The sequence below is a fragment of the Astatotilapia calliptera genome, chromosome 18 (genome assembly GCF_964374335.1).
Source record: "Astatotilapia calliptera chromosome 18, fAstCal68.1, whole genome shotgun sequence".
Lineage (NCBI taxonomy): Eukaryota > Metazoa > Chordata > Actinopteri > Cichliformes > Cichlidae > Astatotilapia > Astatotilapia calliptera.
The window spans coordinates 5,965,933-5,992,315 of NC_137439.1; the positions used below are offsets into that span (position 1 = coordinate 5,965,933).

The 26,383-nt window shown below is 40.7% G+C and overlaps 1 protein-coding gene and 2 non-coding genes across 5 annotated transcripts in view; 2 read left to right on the forward strand and 1 right to left on the reverse strand.

Moving 5' to 3' along the window:
• The window catches only part of LOC113011056 (inactive double-stranded RNA-specific editase B2-like), a 36,428-nt gene that overhangs the window by 5,748 nt on the left and 4,297 nt on the right, over nucleotides 1-26,383 (forward strand). For 2 of the 3 annotated variants that reach the window (XM_080292948.1, XM_080292950.1), the window contains exons 2-8: nucleotides 12,290-12,376; nucleotides 15,679-16,628; nucleotides 21,254-21,371; nucleotides 22,767-22,935; nucleotides 23,674-23,831; nucleotides 25,348-25,501; nucleotides 25,602-25,783. In XM_080292948.1, the coding sequence (XP_080149074.1) occupies nucleotides 12,290-12,376; nucleotides 15,679-16,628; nucleotides 21,254-21,371; nucleotides 22,767-22,935; nucleotides 23,674-23,831; nucleotides 25,348-25,501; nucleotides 25,602-25,783 (1,818 nt within the window). The remainder of the gene's footprint in view (nucleotides 1-12,289; nucleotides 12,377-15,678; nucleotides 16,629-21,253; nucleotides 21,372-22,766; nucleotides 22,936-23,673; nucleotides 23,832-25,347; nucleotides 25,502-25,601; nucleotides 25,784-26,383) is intronic. The other variant, XM_080292949.1, reaches the window with a different exon arrangement.
• On the reverse strand, nucleotides 4,311-4,392 carry trnas-uga (transfer RNA serine (anticodon UGA)). Its single transcript has one exon. It is a non-coding gene; the product is annotated as a tRNA-Ser (tRNA).
• trnas-uga (transfer RNA serine (anticodon UGA)) lies at nucleotides 10,598-10,679 on the forward strand. The gene has a single exon. It is a non-coding gene; the product is annotated as a tRNA-Ser (tRNA).

Here is a 26,383-nt window from a genome sequence, read left to right on the forward strand (position 1 = left end):
TGTCAGTGCGCAATTTCACTGATGGATTCTTCAATCGCCACACTTCTCTGGGGCTTGGGCTTTGTGAAACCATTAGCAATATGGTTTGTGCGCCCATTTAACTTAATTGCAGGGATGCTCAGCGGGTAAAGTGTGGCTATAACTCTGCAAGCGTTAGGGGTCCCATCTTCTCTGCAGCTTGGAAGGACAGCTGAGTTTTGATCCCCAGTGGGGCTGAAGCAGTGACAGAATAAGATAGTCACTAATATTTTTATTGCAAAATCCAGAATTCTTATTTTTAAATTGCACTTTTAATAGTAAATTATAAAATAAAAATAGCAAATGTGATTAACTTCAGGCTGACAGTGCTGCAAAAAGTATTTGCCCCCTTCTGGATTTCTTACGTGTTTTTTTGTCACACCTGCGTGGTTCAAATGATCAGACAAATGTTCTTATTTGACAACAATAACCCGAGTAAATACAAAATGCAATGAGATGAGATGCAGCGAGAATTCCAGGGATTTAAGTAAAGGTTGTTGAGTTCTGGCAGGTAAGTGAAGATTAATCCTTTCCTTAGAGGAGCAAACCAGCCTGAGACAGCAGGTGAGTACTAAACACAAGAGGAGGTCTTCAGCCAACCGAACACGAGACTGCAAGGCAGAAAAAAGGCAACGTTAGGAAGCACACAAGCATGACTGAGCCCGATCACCACAACAATCTGGCAGAGAATGGCTGCTCGAGCAGGTGCTCAAGTACTGGCAGGTCATGAGCAAATCAGAAACATGTGTGTTGGCTGAAGAGCAGGAAACTGAGAGACCCTGACAGTTGGTGGAGTCCAAGAACAGAGGCTTGGACTCTAGACTGAGGCAAAGTGGAAGTCACAAAATGTTAAATTCTGTTCGAAAAACATGGATGCCACTGTTTCTAGAATTAAGAGGAGAGGGAGCATTTGGCTTGTTATCAGCTGGTATTGGAGGTCATTAGTACTTATGGAACTGGCAGCTTGCACATCTGGAAAGGCACCATCAGCGTTGAAAGGTATATGCAGGTTTTACATCAGAATATGCTCCCATCCAAACGACACGTGTTTTAGTCGAAGGCTTTGCATCAACAAAACGATGCTAAACCAGCTGAAAACATTTGGTGCAGCGTGAAACAAACAGAACAAACAGGACCCCTGAGCAGCTGGGTTCAATCGCATTCTGCCTTCATTTAGATTTTACACAGAGTCCCAACTTTGTTACAATTTGATTTGTATAGACACAGAAATGTAGGCTGAGACAACATGCCAGTTTGATAGAATTTAGGATCATATTTTAAGGGAACAAGAACAATAACATAGTTGCTACAAAAAGGTTGTGTATGTATTAAAGACGTGCTTCAGGGGAAGACAAAGATTTTAGATGCTTATAGAATAAAACTTTAGGCTCTCCTGTTATCTGTGCACAGTGATCAGAGACATCTACAAGGAATGGTGATGATATTTTCCAGAGATCTGATTGGTCAGTAGGCGGTGATTTCTTACCTGATCTTTAATCTAGAGCACAACAACACTGCTCCAGAGATTATATCTGCAGCATAAGTAACCATGGCGATGTAAGTATGACATAGCAAGAAGTAAACCGTCTCCATAACAGCGAACACCCAGGGTTAACCCCGAAATCACCTGGATAATCCTGCTTTGTAGTACAGACCTGTGGCTGAGTTAAAGCAGCCAGACTTACCCTGTGCAATGACCCCAGAGAGGACTCAAACACAGGACCAGGCAGTCAGAGGAAAAGCACTAAATCCTACTCTTTAATCCAGGCTAATGTCAAAAAGTCAAAAGGGCCAAAAATCTGACATAAACATCACAAGGAATGCGACTGGGACTAACAGGATGCAAAAAATACACAGAGAGAAAATGGAAACACGAGGAAAACGGTGGAAAACTTGACTGTAATGAGAATGAGACAGTCTGATGGGGAATAACGGGGAGCATCAGCTGATTGACAGCAGGTGAGGATGTCTAACTACAGTGCAAAACAAGCAGAGATTACAAATTAAGTCAGGACCCAAACCGGCCCCAGTTAAGACCAAATGTGGCCCAAAGATAAAGACGCCCTGCACACTTTAGCCAGATGGTTTATAAAAAAAAAGTCTAATCTACAGAAAAAAATGATATATTTCTTTCTTACACTGACAGCAACATTAGATTTAACCCACTCATTTCTCTGACTACACTTGGGCCTCGATAAACTAACAAAACAATTAAGCGATTCTCCAGCTGTGAGCCAACAAACACGGCTCACAGTGAGAGATAAGCACCGCCTAATCATTCAAACTGATGAAGTGACAGCGAGTCAGCAGGCGAGGGCATTAAAAGCTGAAGCGAGGCCCATTGGAAGCAGGCAACAGGCTGCCATAGATTACTGCTGCCACTGTTATTGTCTCTCGTTTTAGTTTCATTGCACATCACCGTATGTTTCAGGCAATAATTTCATCACTCGTTTCCAAATAATGATCATCAGCTTGTTGATTTGAAAGCAGACGTTTGTTCCCTGAGTGCGATGAGATGAGACGACGTACTGAACTAAACTTAGGCCGGAGAGAAGCTTTGCAGCCTGTTCTCGCTGTGTGGGGAAGAAAATGGTATCTGACATGGATCTGTGGTGAAATCGCAAACACTTAGCTGCAATGTTTTAATTAGACAAAATGGAAAAATGGGTTTGAAAGCCAGCACAATACATTTGGAAAAATGCAGTCAGCTTGCTGCTATTTATTAAACTTTAGATAAAGATTTTAAACTGTCTTTGTGCTTTCTGCTCTTCTTGACTGCCTCAGTATCATCAGTGAAAATATGCAGAAAGGGTCCAAAAGCATTTTATCCGGATTTTGTAGATGTGTTTATCATTTTTAATGGAGATTTGACGCTTGGTGTACTCACCAGGATTTCTTAAATTCGAGTGAGAAGGATGAGATCAAGAACCAGTCAGAAAATTCCCAAACCAAAGAACTGTGAGGTACTGGACTGACACACACACACATATACCTTCAGACACCAAGTGACTTTTTGCACAATACTCAGTGTTTTGCACATTTCTGTTGCACTGTTGTGTCTGTATCGCTCTGTTCTGTCTGGTGTTGCACTCTCTTTGTTTTGATTTTTTGCAATTTTTGCACACTTGCACTTTATCTAGTCCTGTGTTGATTGTTTGTTATATGTCATATGTAGCACCATGGTCTTGGAGGAACGTTGTGTTGTTTCACTGTGTGCTGTACCGCTGCACATGGTTGGAATGATAATAAAGCCACTTGACTTGACTTGACTAATGAAGCTAACACAGAGCAGTCTGGATACAACTGTAACTGTGTGTGTTTAATTCTTTTAGGGGGTAAAAGTAAAGACATTACTTTTACTGCAGAAGCCACAAAATGTTAATGCCCCAAAACCCAGTTTTTATTGTTTCTGTCATGAGTCTTATTTGAACAAATGTCAGAGCAATAGCATCAAGAAACAGCTACAGTTTATTTTCCTTAAAAAATTAATTCAACTTTATATTTTCATATTTTTCACCTGGTTCTCCGTCACCTGCAGTGACTCCATGTCTCACCCACAGTGGGCCTCGCCCCACAGTTGGAGAACCACAAAGTTAATCACAGTGGTGCACATCCCAAAAAGTTGATTCTGTTCATCTGGATGTAGCGTTTGCAGTGGGAGAAACGTTTCATCGCTCATCCAAGTGACTTCTTCAGTCTCAGCTGACTGCAGGTTTCCCCAATCTTATAAACAGTACAGTTGCACAATGACTGAAACCAGCCCACTGAATGAACAATGGGCTGTGAGGTCCGCTGCTTGATTATTAATATGCAAACTGTCATGACCATTGATCAATAGCCATGAGTACCATTCACAGAGTTCACAGCTGCAAGATGGTGAAAGATGTACCCTTAGGCCCCCTCATCAGTTCAGAGATGGTCTTTTACATAGATGGTCTTGGATTTATTTACCTGGATGATTGAGCACACATCAAGACACAGTGGTGCACTTTTTTTTTCAAAATGTGAAAACTGGTAGTTTTACATCTAATAATACCAAAAGTTTTCATTGCATTTTTAACTATTTAAAATAATTTACTGAGGAGGAAACACTGTATCTTCACCCCTTTGTTCCCACAAGGAAGCCTCAAATGGTTATTCTGATTTGACAACACATTTTTATTTGGGGCCAGTTAGATTTTAGATTTCTTAGTTGATGTGACAAGACAACACATACTGTGTCTGAACCACAGCTTCCCACTACCTCATGGGTACGTGGGTTAATCTGGACATGGTGCCAAAAAGAAGCGCTTCGCTGTGAGCAGGATTTGAACCTGCGCGGGAAGATCCCATTGGATTTCAAGTCCAACACCTTAACCACTCGGCCATCACAGCTGCTTCCTTTTGCTTCTTTGCTTTAGTTTTTGCATGTATTGTGACACCACCAACTAAATCATTTCCACTGATTTCTGCAGTGAATTTTTTCACTTGTCTCTTTGCATTGTCTCCACCTGAATCTCACCTTTTTCACAGCACAGCTTAGGTTTGCAAAGCTGCATTTAAACAAACCACCTAACCCTTTTGCACAGACAATGTGCAATACTGTGCTAGACCTTGGAGGGGTGATGATCTGGACTTGCAGTTTTTGAGGCAAACATGAACTCTTCTGTATACCAAAGTCACATGAGAAGCCATCTGTCTGACAGTCAAAACGTGGCCAAAATTGAGTCATGCAACAGCACAATGATCACAAGCACAGCAGCAAATCTGCAACAGAATGGCTGAAAAAAGAAAGAAGGTGCTGCACTGACTGAGTAAAAGTCCAGACCAGTGGTGCAACCTTAAGCAAGTAGTGCACCAACAGCCATACTTGTCAAAAAGATCTTTGGCTTTAAGTTCAGGCATCTACAAATACAGCCTGAAAAGATTGTGATGATATGTTTGGTCGTGGTTATATCTACTAACGACCCAATCAAAACGCAGCGTGAGACATGCTGATTAAGACGTAGCTCATTTGGATAATGATGATGATGTGTAATATCATCAAACGTCTAGTTTCCAATTCTGTATCCATCAAACGTAACGTCCTACAGGTTTTTAGATCGACGTCGCACACTGAAGTGAAATCGCAGTGTGCTCGAGCCTTCAGAGGCAGATGGCTGTTTAACCCTGTGACGAACTGTACAGAGACTTTGACCACAGTGACTCACCTGCTGGTGGACAACAGCGCCGTGCTACATTTGTCATTCACTTTGGTGCGTTAATCGCTGTTTTTCTGTAACTTTGTAGGAGTATGTGTGGGACGTGTGTTTGTGTGCATCTGTGTGAACAGCGCGCGTTGTGTGCAAATGTTTAGCTCATTGGAACATGCTGTCAGCAGTTTGCTCTCTCAGCCCGCCCACACGTGAACGGAGAGCTGATCAAAGCTGGAGGCGTTATCACAGCAGATTTTCCTCACAGGTAGATAAAAAGGATTTTTTTCTACTTTGAAAATCTAATTTTTTCTCAACTCTATAGTGTTTCTTCTTGTAATGAGCAATGAATTAGGTCATGTTTGAGCTCAGCTCTACTGTGCACACCTTCTCTTATCTCCTATAAACAAACTCTAAAATGAACATTGGTGGGATTTTAAGGAGGAGCATTTTGAAATCCATTTCATCGTTCAAAGACGCAAACAGTCTCTTTCCATCTTAAGAAACATAGAAAGAGACATCAAAACTAATCTTAGGCAACACTGGAATCTGTAGAAGCGCTCTTTTTCTACTGGATAATAAAAGAACTGCAAACTCTTCAGCATTTTAAAGGACAGTGACAGTTATCACAACTTTAGCCCCAGCACCAAAACTCAAGACTGCGCTGCTTCGGTTAAAACATCTCATATTAAATTAAACTTCAGCCGGTACACTGGACCACTAAAACAAACTTTTCTGTTCACGAATGTAAGTAAATAACTTACTTACATTACAGTTACAGTTATTACAAATAACTTACTCAAATTATCATCTTAATCAAAAATAACAAAGTGCTTTTCTATTTTTTTTTTCTTTGTTTTGTGAAATAGTACATTTGATAATTCATGAATAACAACAATAATTAAATTTTACTATTAAAAATTACAGAAACATAAAAAATATATTGGTGATTACAATAATATAATTAATAAATACAGTATAATGATTAACATACTTTTGAAACAGCTTGCACATTTGATTGGTTACAAAGTCACATGTTGTCTCCATGCAGGTCCATTGATTTGGACCTACATTCCCTCACTGAGCTTCCAGTCCAGCGCCGTAACCTGCGCTTGAATGTTGCATGTAAAGGCAACTTGTGAGGAAATCTAAAAAAACAATGATATATGTCAGTTTATTTAACTGCTCCAATGTGACAAATGGCACATGCAGTTGTAATGGATCATTACTTTAATGTCTGCTAGCAAAACACAGATGAAAGATAATACAGACTAGTTCTGCTGTTTAGAGTAAAAAATGAGGGTAGGACAGATAAATAGCATAAAGTGTGGGTGTAGCTTCTACCTTTTTTCTCTGGGACTTTAGAAGACAGCTGATGCATTTATGGTCATAGTTTCAGGCCATACTGAATGAAAATGAAGTCAGGTTAGTAAAGTTTTATCATTCTGTAAGTCAGAAAGGAGGATTATCTGGTGAAAATGGTTGAGTCCAGGATTTTCTCTATTTTCACTCAGTGGTAGCATAGTTGATGAATGTAGGCTGTAGAGCCTGGACCAAAATCTTCAATGCACGACTGCTTTTTCTTTCCTTGCTGCATCAGGAGGACATCTGGAGGTCACATCGTGCAAACAAACTTCTACTGATGCAACTAAACTGGATTTTGTTAGAAGCTCACCATTTCATGCTGCATTCCTATCAGCCTAAAGGTCACCCATGCATTGCATGTATTGAAGGTGTCTCCACTACTGAAAAAACAACATCTTAAGTCAAAATTTCAAGTTTTTTCTCAAACCTTCCAGCTATTAACATGTTTTTTTCTGGAACACCTCATAATTGCACAGTGCTCACCGGTAATCATGGCTTTAGAAAGTGTTGCCTGTTATAAATATTATTATTTTAACTTTAGCCACTGGGAACAGGATTCAAACCCGTGCAGTGAAACCCAACAAAAGTTCAAGCCGGAAACCCTAACAGCAGAACAACCACAGCCCTGAAGTCCTGGCCAAGAATGGCATACTTACTGTCTCATAAAAGAAAGACCAGCCTTTTTTCCTCTTTTATATTTGTACTGAGGCTCATTAAAGACAATAAAGTATAAAAGTAAGAAAGGAGCAGGAGCTTTAATAAAATAAGAAAAAAATCTACTCTTACAAATTTCCTTCCTTATACCGAGTCAGTCGATAGGAAAATTAATCCAAAAAGTTTTCATATTTCTTTGCCCTTGAGAAAAGACAGTCCACATTACAAGTAAATGAAACCACTTGCCATTAATTATGCTTAGCAAATGAGATTATCCACAGCTGTCAGCCCACACACACAAACCGGACAGTGAGCGGGTGCTTCTTGCTTCCCCCCTGCCATGCCTAATTTCATTATTCTATTAAATAAGGTTCATTAACACCGGCTGAATGGAGAAACTTCCCTTCTTAAGCTTTGATAAACACAAGCAGTGTGCAATACGAAGCCACGCAAGCTTCCTGCTCTCTCTCTTTTTTTCCCTCTGCTGTTCTGCATCTTCCAGAACATTATGGCCTTTTGCGTGCAGGCAGCAATCATCTGAACGACTAACATCAGCATTTTCTTTTGCACTTTCTGCACCCATGATGAATTTACCTCAAAGAATGCAAGGACAGAAAAACCTGTGGTGGCTGAGAGGCTAAAGCGAGGTACAGAAATCAGCTGGATTATAACACCGGTGATGTGCGGCCCCAATATTTGATAGGTCGACCTCAACACATCTGCATACCGGTATACAATGATATATACACTAAGGAATGTTTTGTGCACTTTTGTACAATCTATAGCGACTGACTCTCCTTTGGATCCAGCCTCAGGCGGCCACGAGAAGAACTGTGGGGTTGTCTTATTGTTGCTGCTCAAGTGCATTATCACTTTTTTATCACTTTGGTATGACTGCTCCTTTGTCTTCATGTAAAAAAATCATAGTTTGTACTGCAAACACTTTTTTGACATAATTAAGTTGGATGACAAAGACTTCCGTGCACCCCTACCCAGCACCAATCCCCTCCAGTTATTCACCAATTTGTTCTTTGCTACATGCACATGCTCTCTAAAATCTGCTCACCTGTTTTGCAAAGCTCAAGCTGCACAACACCATCGTGTAGATCTGTTCATGTAAAACTTTAGAGGTAGATTAAGCAGACAGTTTGTCACATTGCAACTTGGATAACCTCTATTTAAATCAAGTGGAAAGTCTACTATTTCATTCACAAATGGGTGTGAGTTAATGAAGGGCTTTGTGGACTAGCGAGGGTGTGTTTTTGTGTCTATATCAGAGGATGTCAAGTGAAAGATGATGAAAAACGTGAAAATGGCAGCAAGTGTGGGAAGACGCGAGAGCTCAGTAGATACGACGCAAAGAAAAACAGTTATTAACTTCTTTTTTTGTCTGAAAATAAATGGTCCCATTAGCTGTGATGATGCAGGTCATTAAAACACCTCCAGCCTCCACCTGCCTTCAGAAGCACAGGACTCACATCATTACGTTCACATCCCATCTCACGGCTCTCATTCATATCATCCCACCACTTAATGGCATCACACGCCTAATATAACTGAAAGGTGGAAGGTTAATGCACAATAGTTTAGTGTGCACTCTTCATTATTCTAATGACTTTTAGTTTGCTTTGCAGTGCCCTCCAGAATCAGCAGTCACTTGGGGTAAAAATTAGGAAAATAAGCAGTAAAATTACCCACAAAGAAGTCAGAAAAGTTGCATATTTAATCTGACTCTAGCTTCTTTAATATTACTTTGTTCTCAAAAGAAATATCTCAGTTTAATGGTGAAATTGACACCACTTTTACTTGCATGGAGCACAACTAATTTCATATGATTCTCTGTAATTTGCAGCCATGTTCAGCTCATAATATTGGTTTTTAAAAAATAATTTTTCATTTCAGGAAGCCTTAAAAGTGAAAAATGGCATGTAATAAAACTGCAGACTAGTTTAATGTTGATCCATAATAGTTATAGTTTAACAGGAATTCATTAATAGCTTATTAACAGTATAATTGCTGCTGCTGCTCATATTTCAGTGTTTATGTGAATGTATTCTAACAAGAAATGCTACAAAATAAAAACTCTCAAATGGTACTTGTGCATCAGATAAATGGGAATAAATGGGGTCACTGGTTTGGGGACCAACAGGGATCAGCAGGTGATCTATTATGGTGGGTTTTTTTCCTGAAGCCAAACTCCAAAAACAAAACAAGTGGAAGTTGTAGTGGAGATGGAGTAGAGAGGAAAGGGCTGCATATAGAAAGTAAGGTGTGAGAGCTTTACAGAGGATTGTGCATTTTAAAATCCATGTTGGAATCTGCCAGTAACCTGCCTCAGTACCACAAGCTCCTGTCAGGCATCCCCACTCTCCAAAATTGGGTACCAAGCCCCAAAAACAACTTGTTACGGCCGATGGCGGTGTGTTGTGGACCCAAAAGCACAGGAGGGAAAACTGAATCAAAGAAAAAATGAGCCGTTACTGTGGCCAATGAAACACATGAAAATAAGTAATAACATGTAACACACACACATATATATATATATATATATATATATATATATATATACATATATATATATATATATATATATATATATATATATATATATATATATATATATATATATGTGTGTGTGTGTGTGTGTAAGGAGAAGAGGATGGATGGACATAAACGAAGGGAAAACACAATAAGTTTAAGAATTAAACTCCACATGCTGACGGGGTATAGCTATACCATTTTGGAAACGATTAATAACTGCAGTTACTGAAGACTCCCCCAAATGGCATGTGTGTGAGGGATATTGTAGATATAAGTTACCATGAGCGATAATAGCCACTAAAAGCAGAAATATCATTATATCCACCAGCAGTACAGATTATAAGATTGACAAAGAAAAAAAAAAAGGTTCACGGGGAAAAGTGCTCATTTACTATCCATCCATCCGTTTTCTTCCACTTATCCAAATTAGGGTCACAGGAGCCTATCCCAGCTGTCATGGGGCAACAGGTGAGGTACACACTGGACAGGTCAGCAGTCTGTCACAGGACTAACACAGAGAGAGAGAGAAGCATTCACACTGATTTTCACACCTAATTTAGAATCACCATTTCAACTAACAAGCATGTCTGGACTGTGGGAGGAACCCAGAGCACCTGAAGAGAAGAACCACACAGACACAGGGAGCGCATGTGAATCTTCTTCATGTGAGGCAACAGTGGTCACGACTGCACCGCTGTTACATCCCCACATATATGTATATAATGATATATAACTTTTTCACCATCTCCCAGATAGCACAGGACCATCATCCTTCTCAAACTAGACATTTGTGCCAGTTTTCCTTAAGTGTATATGGTAAGTCTGCACACTTTCCACTACACTTTGCAGCTGTGATGGCCGAGTGGTTAAGGCGTTGGACTTGAAATCCAATAGGGTCTCCCTGCGCAGGTTCAAACCCTGCTCACAGCGGCTCAATGATACCATGGGGTTTTTGCAAAATAACAGAGAGACTGGGTGTGCTGGTGATTTTGACCCTCAGTCTTAAAGCAGTTAATTGTCTGCACAGTCTGCAGGTGATAAAGTCTGCGTATGAGGAAGGAGGTGGCAGCTGACACTACAGTTGGAAATCCATACAGCAGAAATTTTTGTGCTGTCAGTTTTATTTAAGCTGTTTAAGTTTCAGATCACATAAAATTACCAGGTTTGGATTAGAAAGCTTAATTTCTTTATGCATGCAAAGAAATTAAGCTTTTTAAGTTAAGCCTTCTTCAGTCTCAGCTGACTGCAGGTTTCTCAACCTTATAAACAGCACATTTGCATAATGACTGAAACGAGCCCACTGAATGAACAATGGGCTGTGAGGTCCGTTGTTTGTGAGGTGACCGAAGAAGTCGCTTGGATGTGTATTGAAACATTTCTGAAAACATTACGTCCAGATTAACAGAATCACATTTTTGGGAAAAGCTTCATTCCTGTGGTTGGTTTCTTGATAATATTGTCCCATACTACCAGCAGTGACAAGGACAGAAGCAAAAATAAAAACAGCCGAAAACCCTTCAGGAGGAAAAGGGAGAGAGCAATGTTCGGTGGCCACCACCAGCAGAAATATTTATATTTTGGGGGGGGGTTCTCGTGTTTTAGCCTAACTATTTGCCTAAAAATCTGTCATCAGTATTATATGAATCATGATAAAACACGCCTACCATGTTTTGGGTGCCTGCAACTGGTCCGTCGGGTTATTGTCTGACCAGAAACACTTCTCCTTGTGTTTTTTCCTATTTCCGTTGTCATTTTTCCCATATCCGTTGTGTTTTGTGTGATTTTTCTTATTGTTGGCGTTTTCTTAAATTGCAGTCCATTTGTCCTCTAAGGGCCACCGTAATTTTTTTTATCACCTTTTTCTTACTAGTTTCTTTATTTTCAAATCATCTTGAAAAAAGTAAGTGATTTCCAGGAAATGTTACTTTCAATATACCCTTATAAGTAAGAAAGGATGTGGGTGAATATGCTTGCCGTAATCTTATTCATTTTTACGTATTAATATAATTAATTTGGAAAACTGTCGTAGGGTAGAGGCTGGGTAAAACCTGGACACACGTGGGCAGCCTGTCAGTCGATCACACTTTGAGCCACTCGCCAGCCTTTGGAAAAGATTTTGTGCTCAGTTTAAAATCTCTGTGACTGGGTTAATAATACAAAGCTGTTCATTTAGTTTAAAGCCCATGATGCTTCTTGTGTGAAAGCCTCCGTCCTTATCACAGACACCTTTCAATTACCCCGGCTGGCTCTGAGCCACCTTTCTGTTTGTTTTCATTCAGTGGGAACTCTAATGGCGTTCATGGCTTCCTGCAGCAGATTTTCACTATCACCGTCTATGTGTTTACCTCAGTCCATTTAATTTCTTCTGCAGTTCAGGCCGAATATAAAACTAAGCATCAGAATCATTCAGAATCACAACACTGACACTTCACAACACTTCACAAACACAAAATGTCAGAGGACACACTGTATATTTCCATTTAGATGAAAATTTATATAAGATGAAAATGACCTCAAGTCTTTTTCATTGTGTTTTTCAGGATGCAGCAGCACGCCGTCAACCTTCATAAGCCCCATAAAACACTGGGATACTGAAGCATCATCAGCTGAGGATGCAGACAGTTCAAGTAAATGCCGTCCCTCCTCTTACTGCACACAACTTGCTCTACATCCATTATTTCAATGTGGTACATATCTAACATTTGAACTGCAGGCAGTTTATGTGGCTATTTTACAAACACAGATGTTGTATCAGCCTACATTACACTCTCAGCCATGTTAGCAGCATGCTGGCTTCATGGACTGCAGCATAAGCCTGTCGGTCATTAAACAAATGCATTGTTCCAAATTTCTCTTTATGAAATGTTCTGATATTAAAATGTTTGCAGACTTTGTTGGATGGACGAATCATTCCGTTGCACTGACTTTTTAGCACAAATGCTCATCCAAAGTAGACCAGTGCAACCATTACCTACAGTCACAGGAATCCCAGTGACTCTTTTCCTGCCAAAAAATAATTTTGTGCCTCAGCAGCCATTACTGTGAGTGCTACAAATATACTACGGTCAGTATGAATTATAATAATTTAAAGGGACCTAATATGCCCATTGCCACATCTCCATTTCCTTCGTCTCTAATAGAATAGCTTTGAATTAACAATACAAATTAATAATTATTTGTACTTTCTCGCTGGGCCCCTCAGTTCATCTTCTGTCTAAGCTGGTTTTATGTTGATTGGCTGCCCCTCATAACCACAAGATCTGAACAGCAGATAGGAGAGAGTTGAGAGCTGTGTTTCCAGAGATGCCTGTAGAAATATATGCTCTCATGTTGGCATCATGAAGAACCAGGAGTAACATAATGTCTGAATCTCAGTGTGTAGTCTGAAGCCTGAGCTCACAGGGACGTCTGTATGTATGCCGGGTTTATTATTTAAAAACTTTGGCCAATGGGACAATATGTGTGAGACTGCCACTTCAACCTCATCCTCTGCCTACTGGCAAGAATTTAGTTGGTACGATTTTTCATGATGCCAAAACAACAAATAGGTGGAAGTTCCTTTTGCTGGACGAGCTGTGGGGAAATTGCTGCAAACCACACCCACATATTCTGGTTGTTTCGAAAACTTTCTACATTTTGGGAAGATGTTATATCAAAGATAGAACAACAGACTATAGGCTTTAAATCAAAACAACGGTCCGTCATAACATTTTATTTAGGAGACTTACCCAAAGAATGAACAAGCAATGACAAATATCTCCTGAAGATTCTTACTGCTGCTGCAAAAAAAGCAAGTACTGGTAAGTGGCTCTGTACTGACCCCCTGTTCTGGGAGACTGGTTGAAGGTTGTTGAGGACATTCATAAAATGGAAAAACTTACCTTTTTGTTAAGGTTGCAAGCTAATACTTATACTAGAGCAGGGTGATATGACCAAAAATATTTATCACGATATACATTCGAAAATTTGCGATAACGATATAACTGACGATATAATTGACACTAGACAAAATACTTTACAACTCCTCAACTTTATTAGTGCAAAAAAAACCCCCAAAAAATCATTGTATTTTCACTTACACAAGCAGCTTTTTTAAGTGCATTAAAGTTATATAAAAAATTAACAGTGCAAATGCAAATTCCTCGCTGACAGTTTAACTAAAAGGCATTTCCAGTGGAAACTGGCCGACATATCCTCAGCATAACCATGTATAATATCCACAAAACTTAAAAAGAGGTTATACACACACAATATGGTAATATTATGTTGAAGCGCAGTACATATCACTCCCCGAGGCTCCTGCCTACGATAGCCGTAATGCTCCGACAATCCATCAAGCGGTGCAACAGATTTTCGGGCGCCGTGTAGCACATAAGATCGTTTCGAGGTCAGTAAACACCACCAGAATTCATACATAAGGCACACGGGATTATAAGGTGCACTGTCGACTTTCAGAAAAATCAAAGGATTGATTTTAAGTGTGCCGTATTTTCCAAAAAACACGGTAATAACGACGGCCCGCTAGCATGCTCTACCAAAAATAGTGCTTTGTTGTGTATCTGACGGATGAAAGCTAAACCAGTTCCCCACCACTGAAGTTGCAGCATTTTTACAAACCAATTCTGCTTCATCTGTTTCATTCAACAATCCGCTTTCGCTCTTCTCATTCTCCATCGCCGCCATGTGCGTATGTAAACAAAGGCACTGCGCACGCGCGTTTTACCCATATTCTATCGCGATATTTCATTTTCTTATCGTTGCCCAAAATTACACCGGTATTACCGTGAACGGTATGATATAGCCCAGCCCTAACTTATACTACAAGATGGTACAAGTGGTTGAAATCTGTCCAAAATTAGTATGGGTTCCTTTTTTTCTGTTTGTGCCTCCTCACTATATACACTTCTGTATGCCTCTCCTAGAGTGCTCATACATCTGTAGACGTGTTGTCAATTCATGAATACAATGTTATGTTTTCACTGCCAGAACAGCTTTGTAGAAAAAGCTGTGATTTTCAGTCGACTGCTTGTTTTGTTGTTGTTGTTTGCCCTTTTTTTTGTTCTGAAAAAAAAAGTAAAGCCTTTATTAAAAGCTTAGTCATAAAAAAAAAAAATGTGGCCATGTTTAATGTGAGCTTTCAGAAATATAACAATATAAACATGACAGAAGACGTAAAGTACAAACTCTGGCTTTACACAGATGATTGCACAACAATCATTTGCTGACACAAACTCTTTATGTACCTGAATGGTTTAAGTACACCCATGACTTAAGTACATGGAGACACAATGGATGTGTGCACTTCAGATTTAGTCTCTGTTTAGACTTTATTGGAAATGTTAGCATGCTAACAAACTAAACTAAAATGGTAACTAGGTAGCTAAAAAAAAAATCTTACGCCTGGTAAATATTAGCGTATTTGGCATTAACTGTCCTTTCCATGGACAGATGAAACCAAAGTGGAGATGTTTGAGTTCCGGATTTGGCATGAACCACAAAAACTATATCAGCACAAACAACAAGTGGCGAAGGAGGGATGATTTGGGATACAAGCTGAAAAATAAAAGAATCATTGTGTTGCAATGGCCGAGTCAAAGTCCTCAACCTGACTGAAAGGTTGTCACGAGACCTTAAAAGAGCTGTGCATTAATGAATGTCCAAAAACCTCAATGAACTGATGCAACGCTTTAAAGAAGAGTTGACCAAATCACCTCAACATCGATGTGAGAGACTGATGAAGTCTCAGAAAACAAGTTATTCCCTCAAAAGTTGGTCCTATGAGCTTTTGAATCATAGGGTTTACTTGGCTTAGTTTTAGAGTCCAGTTAAAATGTTTTAATCATGCGGCTGTGCGAGAATGCTGATGATTTTCATGTACAATAAAGCAGGACAGGATTTCTCACTGCGAACACTTTGATCTCGTAAACAGGTACCAGCAGTTTGGAGGTGAAGGAGAATCAGGATGACAAATGCCAGGTGGAGCGTGACCTCCTTAGAAAGTATCACCCATCAACTTTTTGCACAACTTTCCCCAGAAATGGACAAAGAGCTTTGAAGAGGAAGCAGCCGCTGGTGGACGGAAAAGACCAGCTGCTCTACCAAAGCCACTCGACCTGTAAAAGAGCAGCTTGGGGTGTGACTCAGAAGAACGCACTGGTGCACCTGAATGAGCTACGACCAGGCCTGCAGTATGATATCACATCAAAGACTGGCCCGCTGCACGCACCGGTGTTTTCTGTAGCCGTGGAGGTAAACGGCTTCCACTTCGAGGGCCGAGGACCAACTAAAAAACAGGCCAAGATGAGGGCTGCAGAGCAGGCTCTCCAGTCATTCATTCAGTTCCCAAACGCCTCCCAGGCTCATGCCACCATGGGGAACTTCACCAGCACACCTGTGGACTTCACAGCAGATAAAGTGGATATTCCCAACGGATTTTTCAAAGAGTTTGAGCCGTCGGTGCTTCGGAACTGTGATCTACTCCACTGCAACGCAGCAAAAAAGGAGGTCTTCTCCAGCATTTACAACCACAGAAGACTTGTTCGTCTAACACTGGACTTGGTGTCCTCTACAAATCCAAAAAGACGAGCAGTCACCACCTCACTGTTAGAGGACCTCAGTCCAGTAGCACTGCTCAATGAGCTGCGACCGGGGCTCAGGTACATGTGCCTGACTGAGAGAGTTCCTGGCAGGCCGATGAAGACTTTTGTTATGGTGGTCAGGTTGGAGGGGCGGGTGTTTGAAGGGTGTGCCCCCAGTAAAAGACTGGCCAAGGCCAGAGCAGCAGCAACTGCCCTACAGTCTCTTTACAACATAAGTCTGGGACCAGAGAGGACCTTCATGGGCCTGCAGGACAGCAGGGCCAAAAATCAGCTACCTCAGGTGAGTATTTTACCTCTACTCTCCTTTTATAAGTGCAGGAATAAAAAAGGAGTTGTATATGGAAAGAAGTGGGGGAATAGTTTCACTCAGGTCATCTGTAATGAGTAAATAAACAAATTTTAATGAGTTGATTTTCGAAAACATGTCCTGCTTACATGGATGAAAAACTGTATTGAGCTTCGAGTCACCTACCTGAGCAGACCCAAAAAGGATCGGGGAGCACGTGGACCCGAGCCCCAGCTAAAAGTCAGTCAGTCATCAATCAGTGGGTGGCTGTGGCTACAATGTAGCTTACCATCACCAGTGTGTGAATATGTGGATGACTGGATGTGTAAAGCGCTTTGGGGTCCTTAGGGACTAGTAAAGCGCTATACTTACCATTTACCATTTAAACAGCAATAGAAATGCAAAGAGATGCAAAATGACCAGGTAAAAGTTAAAAAAGACTCCAATAGGCAAACATGAGCACTGTGGCTATCACAATATACATGAATTTACATCTTTCTGTCCCATGCATGACTGCTCATAACCGGTTATGTAGTCTTCTCATTGGAGTTTTTATATAATATTACATATCCCATACATACAGCACCTCATATGTGCCCATGATGATATCTGATTTCATTCAGTGTTAAAGGCAATAGATGTTCAGGTGTTGTTGCAAACGCATTGGTCGCATCTCTTTTCCCACCATGTGGCATTGGCTAAGGCCCCCCTAGCCCTTACCTTTATATCACCTGTCATTCCGAATAATAAAATAATGTAAAATGTTGAAAATACAAAGACATCACACTCTCTAAATCTGCCTTTTTCTCACCTTTCCGGTGATCTTTGTTGATTAGACACAAATGCAGATAAAACCTGAAGCAGACTGGCATGAAAATAATAACTGAATAGTAACTGAAATTATTATTTTTTAAAGAAAACACAGGATTTTGAAGGTAAAGAGATAAACTGACAAAAACTGGGAGCAAATCAAGATGCAGCATCCAAAGCTGAAAAATGAAGCCAATGCAGATGTGCCCAAAACTGCAGCTCCTCTAGGGAATCCAAAAGGAGAGTCAATCCAATCAGATAACGAGGGCGGAAAAAGGGGGACTGCAAACAAAACACATATACAATAAACAGCAATTTCTCTGTTCTTACGTCTCTGTGTGCAGATTTCTCCAACCCTGATCATAATAACATAAAACCAGTATTGATCTGGTGTTGTTTACAGTTGTGCAACACTTGTTTGTGTCTTTGTTTCACAACAGTACCAAGATGTGACACGTTTCACTTTCCCCATTACAACAAGCAAGAGAAAACACGAGGGAAGTGGAAACACCAGGGTAACAAGGCACAGCTGAAAGTAATTAAGACAGTAACAAAGGAAGTCAACCCAACGGAAAAGCACAAGAGACAAATGACTAACCATGTAATCATGAGGATGAAGACAACAAGAGACGACTGGGGTGGGAAGAAAAACCAAAACACATGAAACCAAATACCAACAAACCAGCAAGGCACAAAACCCGAATCCTTAAAACATAAAGTCCTGTTAAAATCACTAAACATAACTTCTAAACTGAGATCCTGAATGAGGAAAACCACAGTGACAGAAACACACATGACATGAAAAAGGAAAACATCACATCAAAGATGGAGTTAGAAGATGGTCAGAGACAACAAAGCTGTCCCCCAGATGTTTGTTCTGTGCCCACCATTTTTATATTGAGGTGACTAAACGTTAACAAACTGCAACATCGTTCTCCTCTTACATCCTGTGGGTCCTCACTTTGAAACTGTCAGCTTCAAGTCGTGACACTGAATTTCTCCCTCTTCTCTTTAGCATTTGCCATTGTTCAAAGCAGTCTGGATAAATGGGTGTGAGGTGCACCGTATGCTACCAAATGGAGTGTGCTGCACATCAGCATGGCCATCATGTCCTGAGGCCTGAGAGCTGGATGGTGTCCTGCACACTCCTCTGCAGCATCTAAACAGCTTCATTATGTCTCAGAGCCGCGGAGAATTGTCCCCGACGTCTTTTACTGTCGTGCTGCCGTGTTTTATGAATACAAGGCGACTCGTCTCCTCGGATCGACTCCGGGGAGATGAAGGGAGTGACTGGGCATAAACCCTTTTACACAGTTGTTGAAATATGCAAATGATAATGGAGAAAGACAGACATGTACATACTTCATTGAAGCCTGAGGGAGGTTTGATGAGAGGATCCACTGACGGGTGGGTGCAATGGCAACATTTTGGGTGAAAAAGGGGATTCAGATGCTTTGATTTTGAACAAAAAGCACTTGTACATGGCTGTATGCTGATACACCAATAAGTGAACAATTTGCCAAATCCTCCCTCCTCCTCCTCCTCTTTGTGTGGAATTTTTATTTCCCATCATTTAGCATCAGCCCTCCCTCCTTCGCTTCAATATGAGCTGTCTGTCAGACGGCGTGACGCATTAATGAACATTATTACAGCACATTAGGGATGAAGGAGGAGCGGCAGCGGAGCAAGGAGATAGAGGTGGAGCAGGAAGGCGGTGTGAAGAGCATAATAATCCAACAGATAATTGTTTAACACACTCATTACACACGACCTTGTGCCGCTGTCATCCAGAAAATGTTGAGCTTGAGAGTTTCACTCAAAATAAGCTCGCTCAGACCACAGAATAGTTTGAACCTTTAAAAGGTGGTCGTTGAGAACATGCTGGGTTAGCATTACTGGAAGTTTATATGGTTAGAAATATAAAAAAGACATTAAAGTGTGACACTTTCTTTTTAAAGGGGGCCTGTTCTTCTCCTTTCCAGTTCCCCAATACTTCTCCTTAGTTTCTAATAGCATAGCTTAGCATGATCCACTGGCTTTGATTCAGCAGCTCAGTTCATCCTCTTATCGTTGCTCTGACTGATCTGAGGAGTGTGGGTCATTATCAGCAGAGCTTTCACTTGACTTTATCAGACTGCTGTTTTCTTTCAGTTTATTGTTGCTTGATTGTCCATTAAAAGATTTTATTTAAAGGTTTATTCTCTGAGCTCTGAACGTCATCGTGAGCTTCAGCCAGATCTGATCCAATAAATATAGATTTTTTTGTTTGTTTTGAAAAAGCAGAGAAATTTACACAAGTTAGGTTTTTGGTGTTTTTTTTTAGCTAACTGGTTATTTACTATTCCTACTGTGGGATGAATAAAGTATTCTCATTCTGATAAATTCCATAATAAAGTACACAAATCGGATCTTCAAATGTAAATCTTGCAACAGAAAAAATATTATTCTGAGTGTAAGTAACAAACTGTTTCCTAGTGATATTTCTAAAAACTCCACCTTTGGTAAAATCCAACATTCAAATCTTCCCACAACAGACTAGAATAAATATTTTAAAGTCCAGACAGTCAGTGGAAGTATAGTTTACCTCCAATCACATCTGAATTTACCATAATATGAATTATTAGCAGTTACTTCAAGGCTCAATTCAGACAGTCAAATATTTAATCTGCTGTCCCCAAACTGAGGGAACAGACTGATGTGCTGGGCAGTCTCTTATCCTGCAAATATTCAGCAGACGGTAAATAGAAGGACATTGAGCAGGGCTGCTGTTTAGTTTAAACCTCCTGTTGTTTTGATGCTGTTCCTTTACCTTACTGTAACCTCCAGGTGCCTCTCAAAAGAGTGACAGGCCTGAAATATCAAACAATAAGAGATATTTTGGGATTGTGACACCTCTTGGAGCACTGTAACAAAAAATAATTTCCCCCAGGGATCAATAAAGTATTCTGATTCTGATTCTGATTCTTCCTTCGAAAACTGGGGGAGTTAATTGATAGAAAACTCTCGGCCATCGCTGACAAACTGTCGGATTTTCAGACGAGCTCATGCGCTCGTAGTGTTGGGGAATATGGCATTAACACAAGTTTACCCAGCCAACTTTTCAGACAAAGTGAAGGAGCATTAAAAACTGTTAATATCTGTGGGTATTTGATGAATAGAACAAGTTTTATCAACAAAAATGGTAAAAATACTGCAAAAATGTATGAATCACAAATCATTTATTCATTATATATAAAATAAAAAATACAGTTTTAACAGTCCCATAGTTATTTGATCATCTGCGCAACACTTCATCAGCTAAAGGTACTTTTTGTATTTACAAGCAAAACTAAACTAAAACTTTCGCCACTAGAGGGCAGAGTTTTCCCTTGAGTGTTTTACTGTAGCTGTTCATTGACATAATGAATCACAGCATGCAAAGTTATCCATTGCTGTGTGTGCTCTCTGGCTGGTGTATCCTTTCTTGTCATGCTGGGATGAGGACAGTTTCACTGTGTTTGCACAGATGTGGAGAACAGCTGCCTGAACAAACACATTTATTTGCTTTGTGCTACAGTTAGCGAGTTGTCACAATCTGGCCAATAGCCAGTGATAAAGAGGAAAGACAAGCTAGGTAGACCACTTTATGTCACTAAAAGATAAAAAAAAGGGTTTTAGTGCTTCCGTTGTAACAGTGTATTACATGGTTACATTCCTAAAGCTTAAAACAAAGACTAACAGGCAACAGTATCCTCTGAATAATGAAGCATCTCGTGATCTTCAACAAAAACACACTTTCAGTTTGTATCCTCCGTTTTCTTCTTCTGTAGTTCTTTGCAGAGTCAATCTTCCACTTGGTGAGAGAGAAATACACAGCGCTCGCAGACAGCTGTTCCTCTACCTCGCACGCCCGACACAAGGTGCTGGCAGGGATCGTGATGACCAGAGGTGAGTGCTGGCGGTATGATGGTCAAAAAGTATGACCGAATTCGACCATGAAGAAGAGGTCAGAGGTCCAAAGTAACGTGATCACATATCATTCCTTACATGCTGATCTGTTATCAGTAGAAAATGTTTTTGTAAAGCAATTCATTGAACTTTGGTATTTAGCCCAGTGAACAGCAGCATCATGTAATCTTTGTTGTCATTCATCACACTAGCGTGCTTTCTTCATCAGGTATCTTTGAAAAGAAAAGAGGCATGCACCCATAGGGCATCCTGTGTAGGCTTTGTTTTTCATTATCTGAAGGAGTCATACATCATCTACATTCGTACTTTACACACTCCCACTTAAGTCACAAAAAAGCACTTTGGGCTTTGCTCTTTTCTCTAATTTGTGCCTCGTCGTCTCCTCCATCCTCCAGCCTGAAATTAGTCTCTCTAAATTTAAAAGAACAAATTACAAGTCCAGAGTTATTCCTAAATTGTTCTTTATAACTGCTTCACATCTCCTCCTTAATTATTAAAGATCGTTAATTATTATAATATCTGATTTTATTTTACTTCTCTTCCACTTTTTAATTTTCTCTATCTCTTGCTTTTAAGCCCCGTCTGATGCCATTTCACCTTTATCCTTGTAAACATTTTATTTCTGTTTATTAGATTATAATTCGGTGATGGACTTCATACAAAGTGGTGTAGAATTAAGTGGGAGGGGGGTGTGTGTAGGTTATGTTGCTTTGCTGATGCTGTTGATGCTGATCAGCGACAGTCTGGTGCAAATATCTGAGACAGGGTGGGATTGTTAATGCAGAGACTATAGGAGCTTCACATCTATGACCTTAGGAGCTGTGATCTGACATGGCGAACACCCAGTGAGTTTAAAATATTGCTCTTTATTTCACAGAAATCCTGCATCATAGTGACACAGTTATCGGTCAGTCCTGGTTCTGTTCTCTGGCTCGCTTCATGTTATCGTTCGCTCGGCTTTTTGTCGTCTGAAATTTGACGCAGACGCAGCAGCGTCCGATCTTCTAACAGGATGTTTTGCCACTTGTCTGGGCTCATCATTTAAAGCAATCAAAGAGTCGCCCCGGATCAGAGGCGAGACAGCCCTGTGAATGTTTGATGAGGTCGGATAGAAGCACAACAGCCCCTCTTGGAGACGACGGAGTGATTGTTCAGTCATACACTTTTCATTAGCCCGTCTCAGCCTGTTAACGCTCCGGTTATGACCCGACACAGGCGGAGGGGAGGAAAAGAGGAAATGCCTCATTTTCCTGTTCCCTGAGTGAAATAAGATGGCCCGTTTCAGCGGCAGCATGCCAGAAGTCTCCTTCCATTAGAGCCAATCACAATCATCCTGCCTGTCAATTCCCACATGCTTCATTTCTCTCCCTCCAGGACTCGATCTTCGATCAGCACAGGTTGTGTCTCTGGCCACAGGGACGAAGTGCTTGGACTTGGGTGGTGTGAGCGACTGTGGCTGTACGCTCACCGACTGCCACGCTGAAGTCGTGAGTCGACGGGCGCTGGTTCGATTCCTGTACAGTCAGCTGGAGCTGCTCCTCTGGTATGATTAGCAGTCTCTGATTTTCTTTGTGGCCTTAAAGTGGTTGGTCAAATATCAGCGTTGGAGGGTTGGCTGAGTTAAATATGGCATTATAAATAAATCTCATCGTTCACAGATCTGAAGTGGAAATGACACCTATTCTGAAAACTTTGGATAGATTTTCTTATTAAGTATTTTTATTCATTTTCCAATAAAATGTTCATGTTTTTGATAGATGAGGCTTAACATTGTGTCCAGTTTTATGTGGATTTTGTCTTTTTGCACAGTTTTCTAAGACCTGGATTAAACCTAGTGCTGAACTAAGGCTTTAGTTTATAGGACGAGGGTTAATCCATATTACCTGGTGAATTAAACTACTGTGTGTCTGTCTCTGCCCACATCTGTGTCTTCGATGTGGGCTTGAGGTCAAAATACACAGGCCCTCTGATTACTGGTCATTTTTTAAAATGTATTTTGTTCAGTTTTGGGTGATATTTGCTATTAAACCTAGTTTAGCCTCTTTTTGTGTTACATTCGTGTTCATTTGCATTAGAAATGTTAAAAAATATTACTTTGTGTAAGTTTCTAGCTGTATTTTTCCATTAGAAATGTACATTTTTAAGTTTTTTCATTATTTATGTGTGCTGCTGTGTTATTTCACAAAAAAAAGATGAAATTGTTTTCGTCCTTTTTGCTCCTTGTTGTAAAATAGTGTTTTTGTTTTGTTGTTTTTCCTGTCTGATCGTTTCCTCTCTGAAGCAAGCCAGTGGACAGCGAGAATCAGTCGATCTTTATACCAAATAAAAACTGCGGTGATGGCTTCCGGCTGCGGGAGGGCGTCCACTTCCACATGTACGTCAGCTCGTCGCCGTGTGGAGACGCTCGACTCAACTGCCCCTACGAGACCACAGCTGCATGTGAGAGGAACACATTTAGATTGTTTAAGTAAAGCCTCTGCGCATCATTTGCAAAGCTTCTGACCACATCTAAATACTCCCACGTTACACCTCTGCTGATCCAGTTGCACTGGCTCCCCATAAAATTCAGATTCCACTTCAAGATTTTGACTTTGAGATTCAGGGCTCTGCATAGACAAGCACCAACCTATGTCAGAGATCTTTTACATCAGTACATCCCCAGCAGGTCCCTGAGGTCGTGTGATCAGGGCTTCCTGGTCGTCCAACATACAAGGCTGAACTCAAAAGGCGATAGAGCGTTTGTAGCTGTGGCCCCCAGACTCTGGAACTCCCTTCCTTTAAGCCTGAGATCTGTGGACTCATTGGTTTCATTTAAAAAACAGCTAAAAACCATCTTTTTAAACTTGCTTTTGGTTGATTTCTGTTTTTCTGTTTTAGTTTTTCTGTGAAGCACTTTGTGATTTCTGTCTTGAAAGGTGCTATACAAATAAAATTGTACTTACTTAAGATTTTTATTATCGTTTTGATCCTACAGGAGCCCATTAAAGGTCCATTAAATCAATTTAAAAAGTGGAAAAACATGTGAAAATCATCTGGATGCTGATTCTGTTGCGTTATCAGATCTAAAGCATCCAGATCCGGGCTTCAGGAGACAGGAATGATGAACAAAAACTAGAAGAAAACTAAAAACACTTCAAAAGTCTCAAGCATAAAAGATCAAGGCTGAAAAACAACAGCACAGGGAAAATACAGGGAGTGGATAATTAGGAATAAATGCCATATGAACCAGAACTGCAGGCTGAAATGACAGCTGAACGAGCCCAGGTACACAAACAGATCATGTTAACAGGTGGGAACAAACAGCAAAGATCAAACGAGAAAGGTGGAAGCAGTGCGAGCAGGGCGCACAATCAAACAGGGAAACAGGATGTTATGGTCCTAATCAGCTTACCCAGCATTTCCAAGTTTTGTTTTTCTAATTTCCTTTGAGATGCTTGATTTACTTCGCACTTATATTGCTGAGTATTTTGTCCTATTTAGCATACTTAGTTCTGATCCTGATTGCTAGTTGCTTTTCTTTTGTGCCAAGTCTCTTACGTTAAATTCTTGTGTCGGTGCTTTCCCGGTTTAGTTTTGCTTCCTGTGTCTCATCTTCTCTGATTCAGTTCAGCTGTGTGTTGTTTTCCCAGCTCTCTCCACTCTACTGTCCCTGTCTCCCCTTGTCCTTTCTCAGTTCTCCCTGCCCTGGTCTTTCCCTGCCCCCATGGTTTAGCACTAGTGTGTTTTCCAGGTTTTTGTTTTCCTATTTTGTTCTTAATGTTCCACCTTTGTGCAACCAGCCTCCAGCCCACAATAAACAGCTCGCCCTCCTTTAATCCTCCCTGCCTTTGTGTCCTGCATGTGGGACAAGCTCATGACACAGGAAGTAAAAACTGCGTGATGTGAAACTAACGATTGTAAATGTTTTTCTTTAGCAGAGATGATGCTTCTGTAAAATACTTTCTTCTTGTGTCAGATCCCAGCAGGAGATTTCGCTGCCACCTCAGGGTGAAGGTAAAGGGAGGTGAGGGGACGCTGCCCATCACGGCACGGAGAGCCAATCAGAAATGGGATGGCTTATCGCCGAGTAAACCTCTCGTTACCATGTCATGTACAGACAAACTGGCAAAGTGAGTTATATTAAAGGCTCAGTGTAGTTTATTCATTATGTTTCTTTACTGCTGTGCTTTCACTTGTGTCACCAACACAGTGGTGTGGTTACCTCTGCAGGTGGAGCGTCGTGGGCCTCCAAGGGGCTCTCCTGTCTCACCTGGTGGAGCCGGTTTACCTCCAGAGCCTAACAGTGGGCACGCTCAGCCACACGGGTCACCTGGGTAGAGCTATGGCACGCCGCCTCGCGCCCATCAAACACCTCCCCTTCCCCTACAGACGACAGCAGCTGCTGCTCGGCTGTAAGTTTAAATGATGATGATGATGAATGAGCCAGAAACCACAGCTCAGGTCTTGTGACACTTAGGGGAGGTCCTGAAGCTGTGCAGAAGTGGGTTCTTAATAGCACTAAATATGCTACGAAAAGTACAAAAGCAAAAGCCGAGTAGTTACCGTGAGCAATAAGAGGCACTAAAATCTGAAATGCCATCACCAATCAAAGGTTGTCATATTAAGAAAAATACAGGTTAGCAGGGTCTTGTGACGCTCATTCACTCTTCAGTATTTTCATTTTTTGACTCTAGGGTAGCTTGGCATGATTCACAGGTCAAAATAATCCTTATTTGTCTGGGCTTCAGTCCAGTCGGATGTTTAATGGGAACCACAGGTTCATGTCTGAGATGATCATATTAGGGATTTCACCTCTGCTGACATCATAATATTTGAAATATGAATTTGAAATCTTTAGGGAAATTGTTCTTGGTTTAAACTGAACGTGTAGCATCCATCCATTTACTTCCACTTATCCAAAATTTGAACGTATGGAGTAAATTTCATTTGACCAGATGCCATTAAATGTAACATTTTATATTGTACTTATGTAACAAACAAGTCTTGGCCTG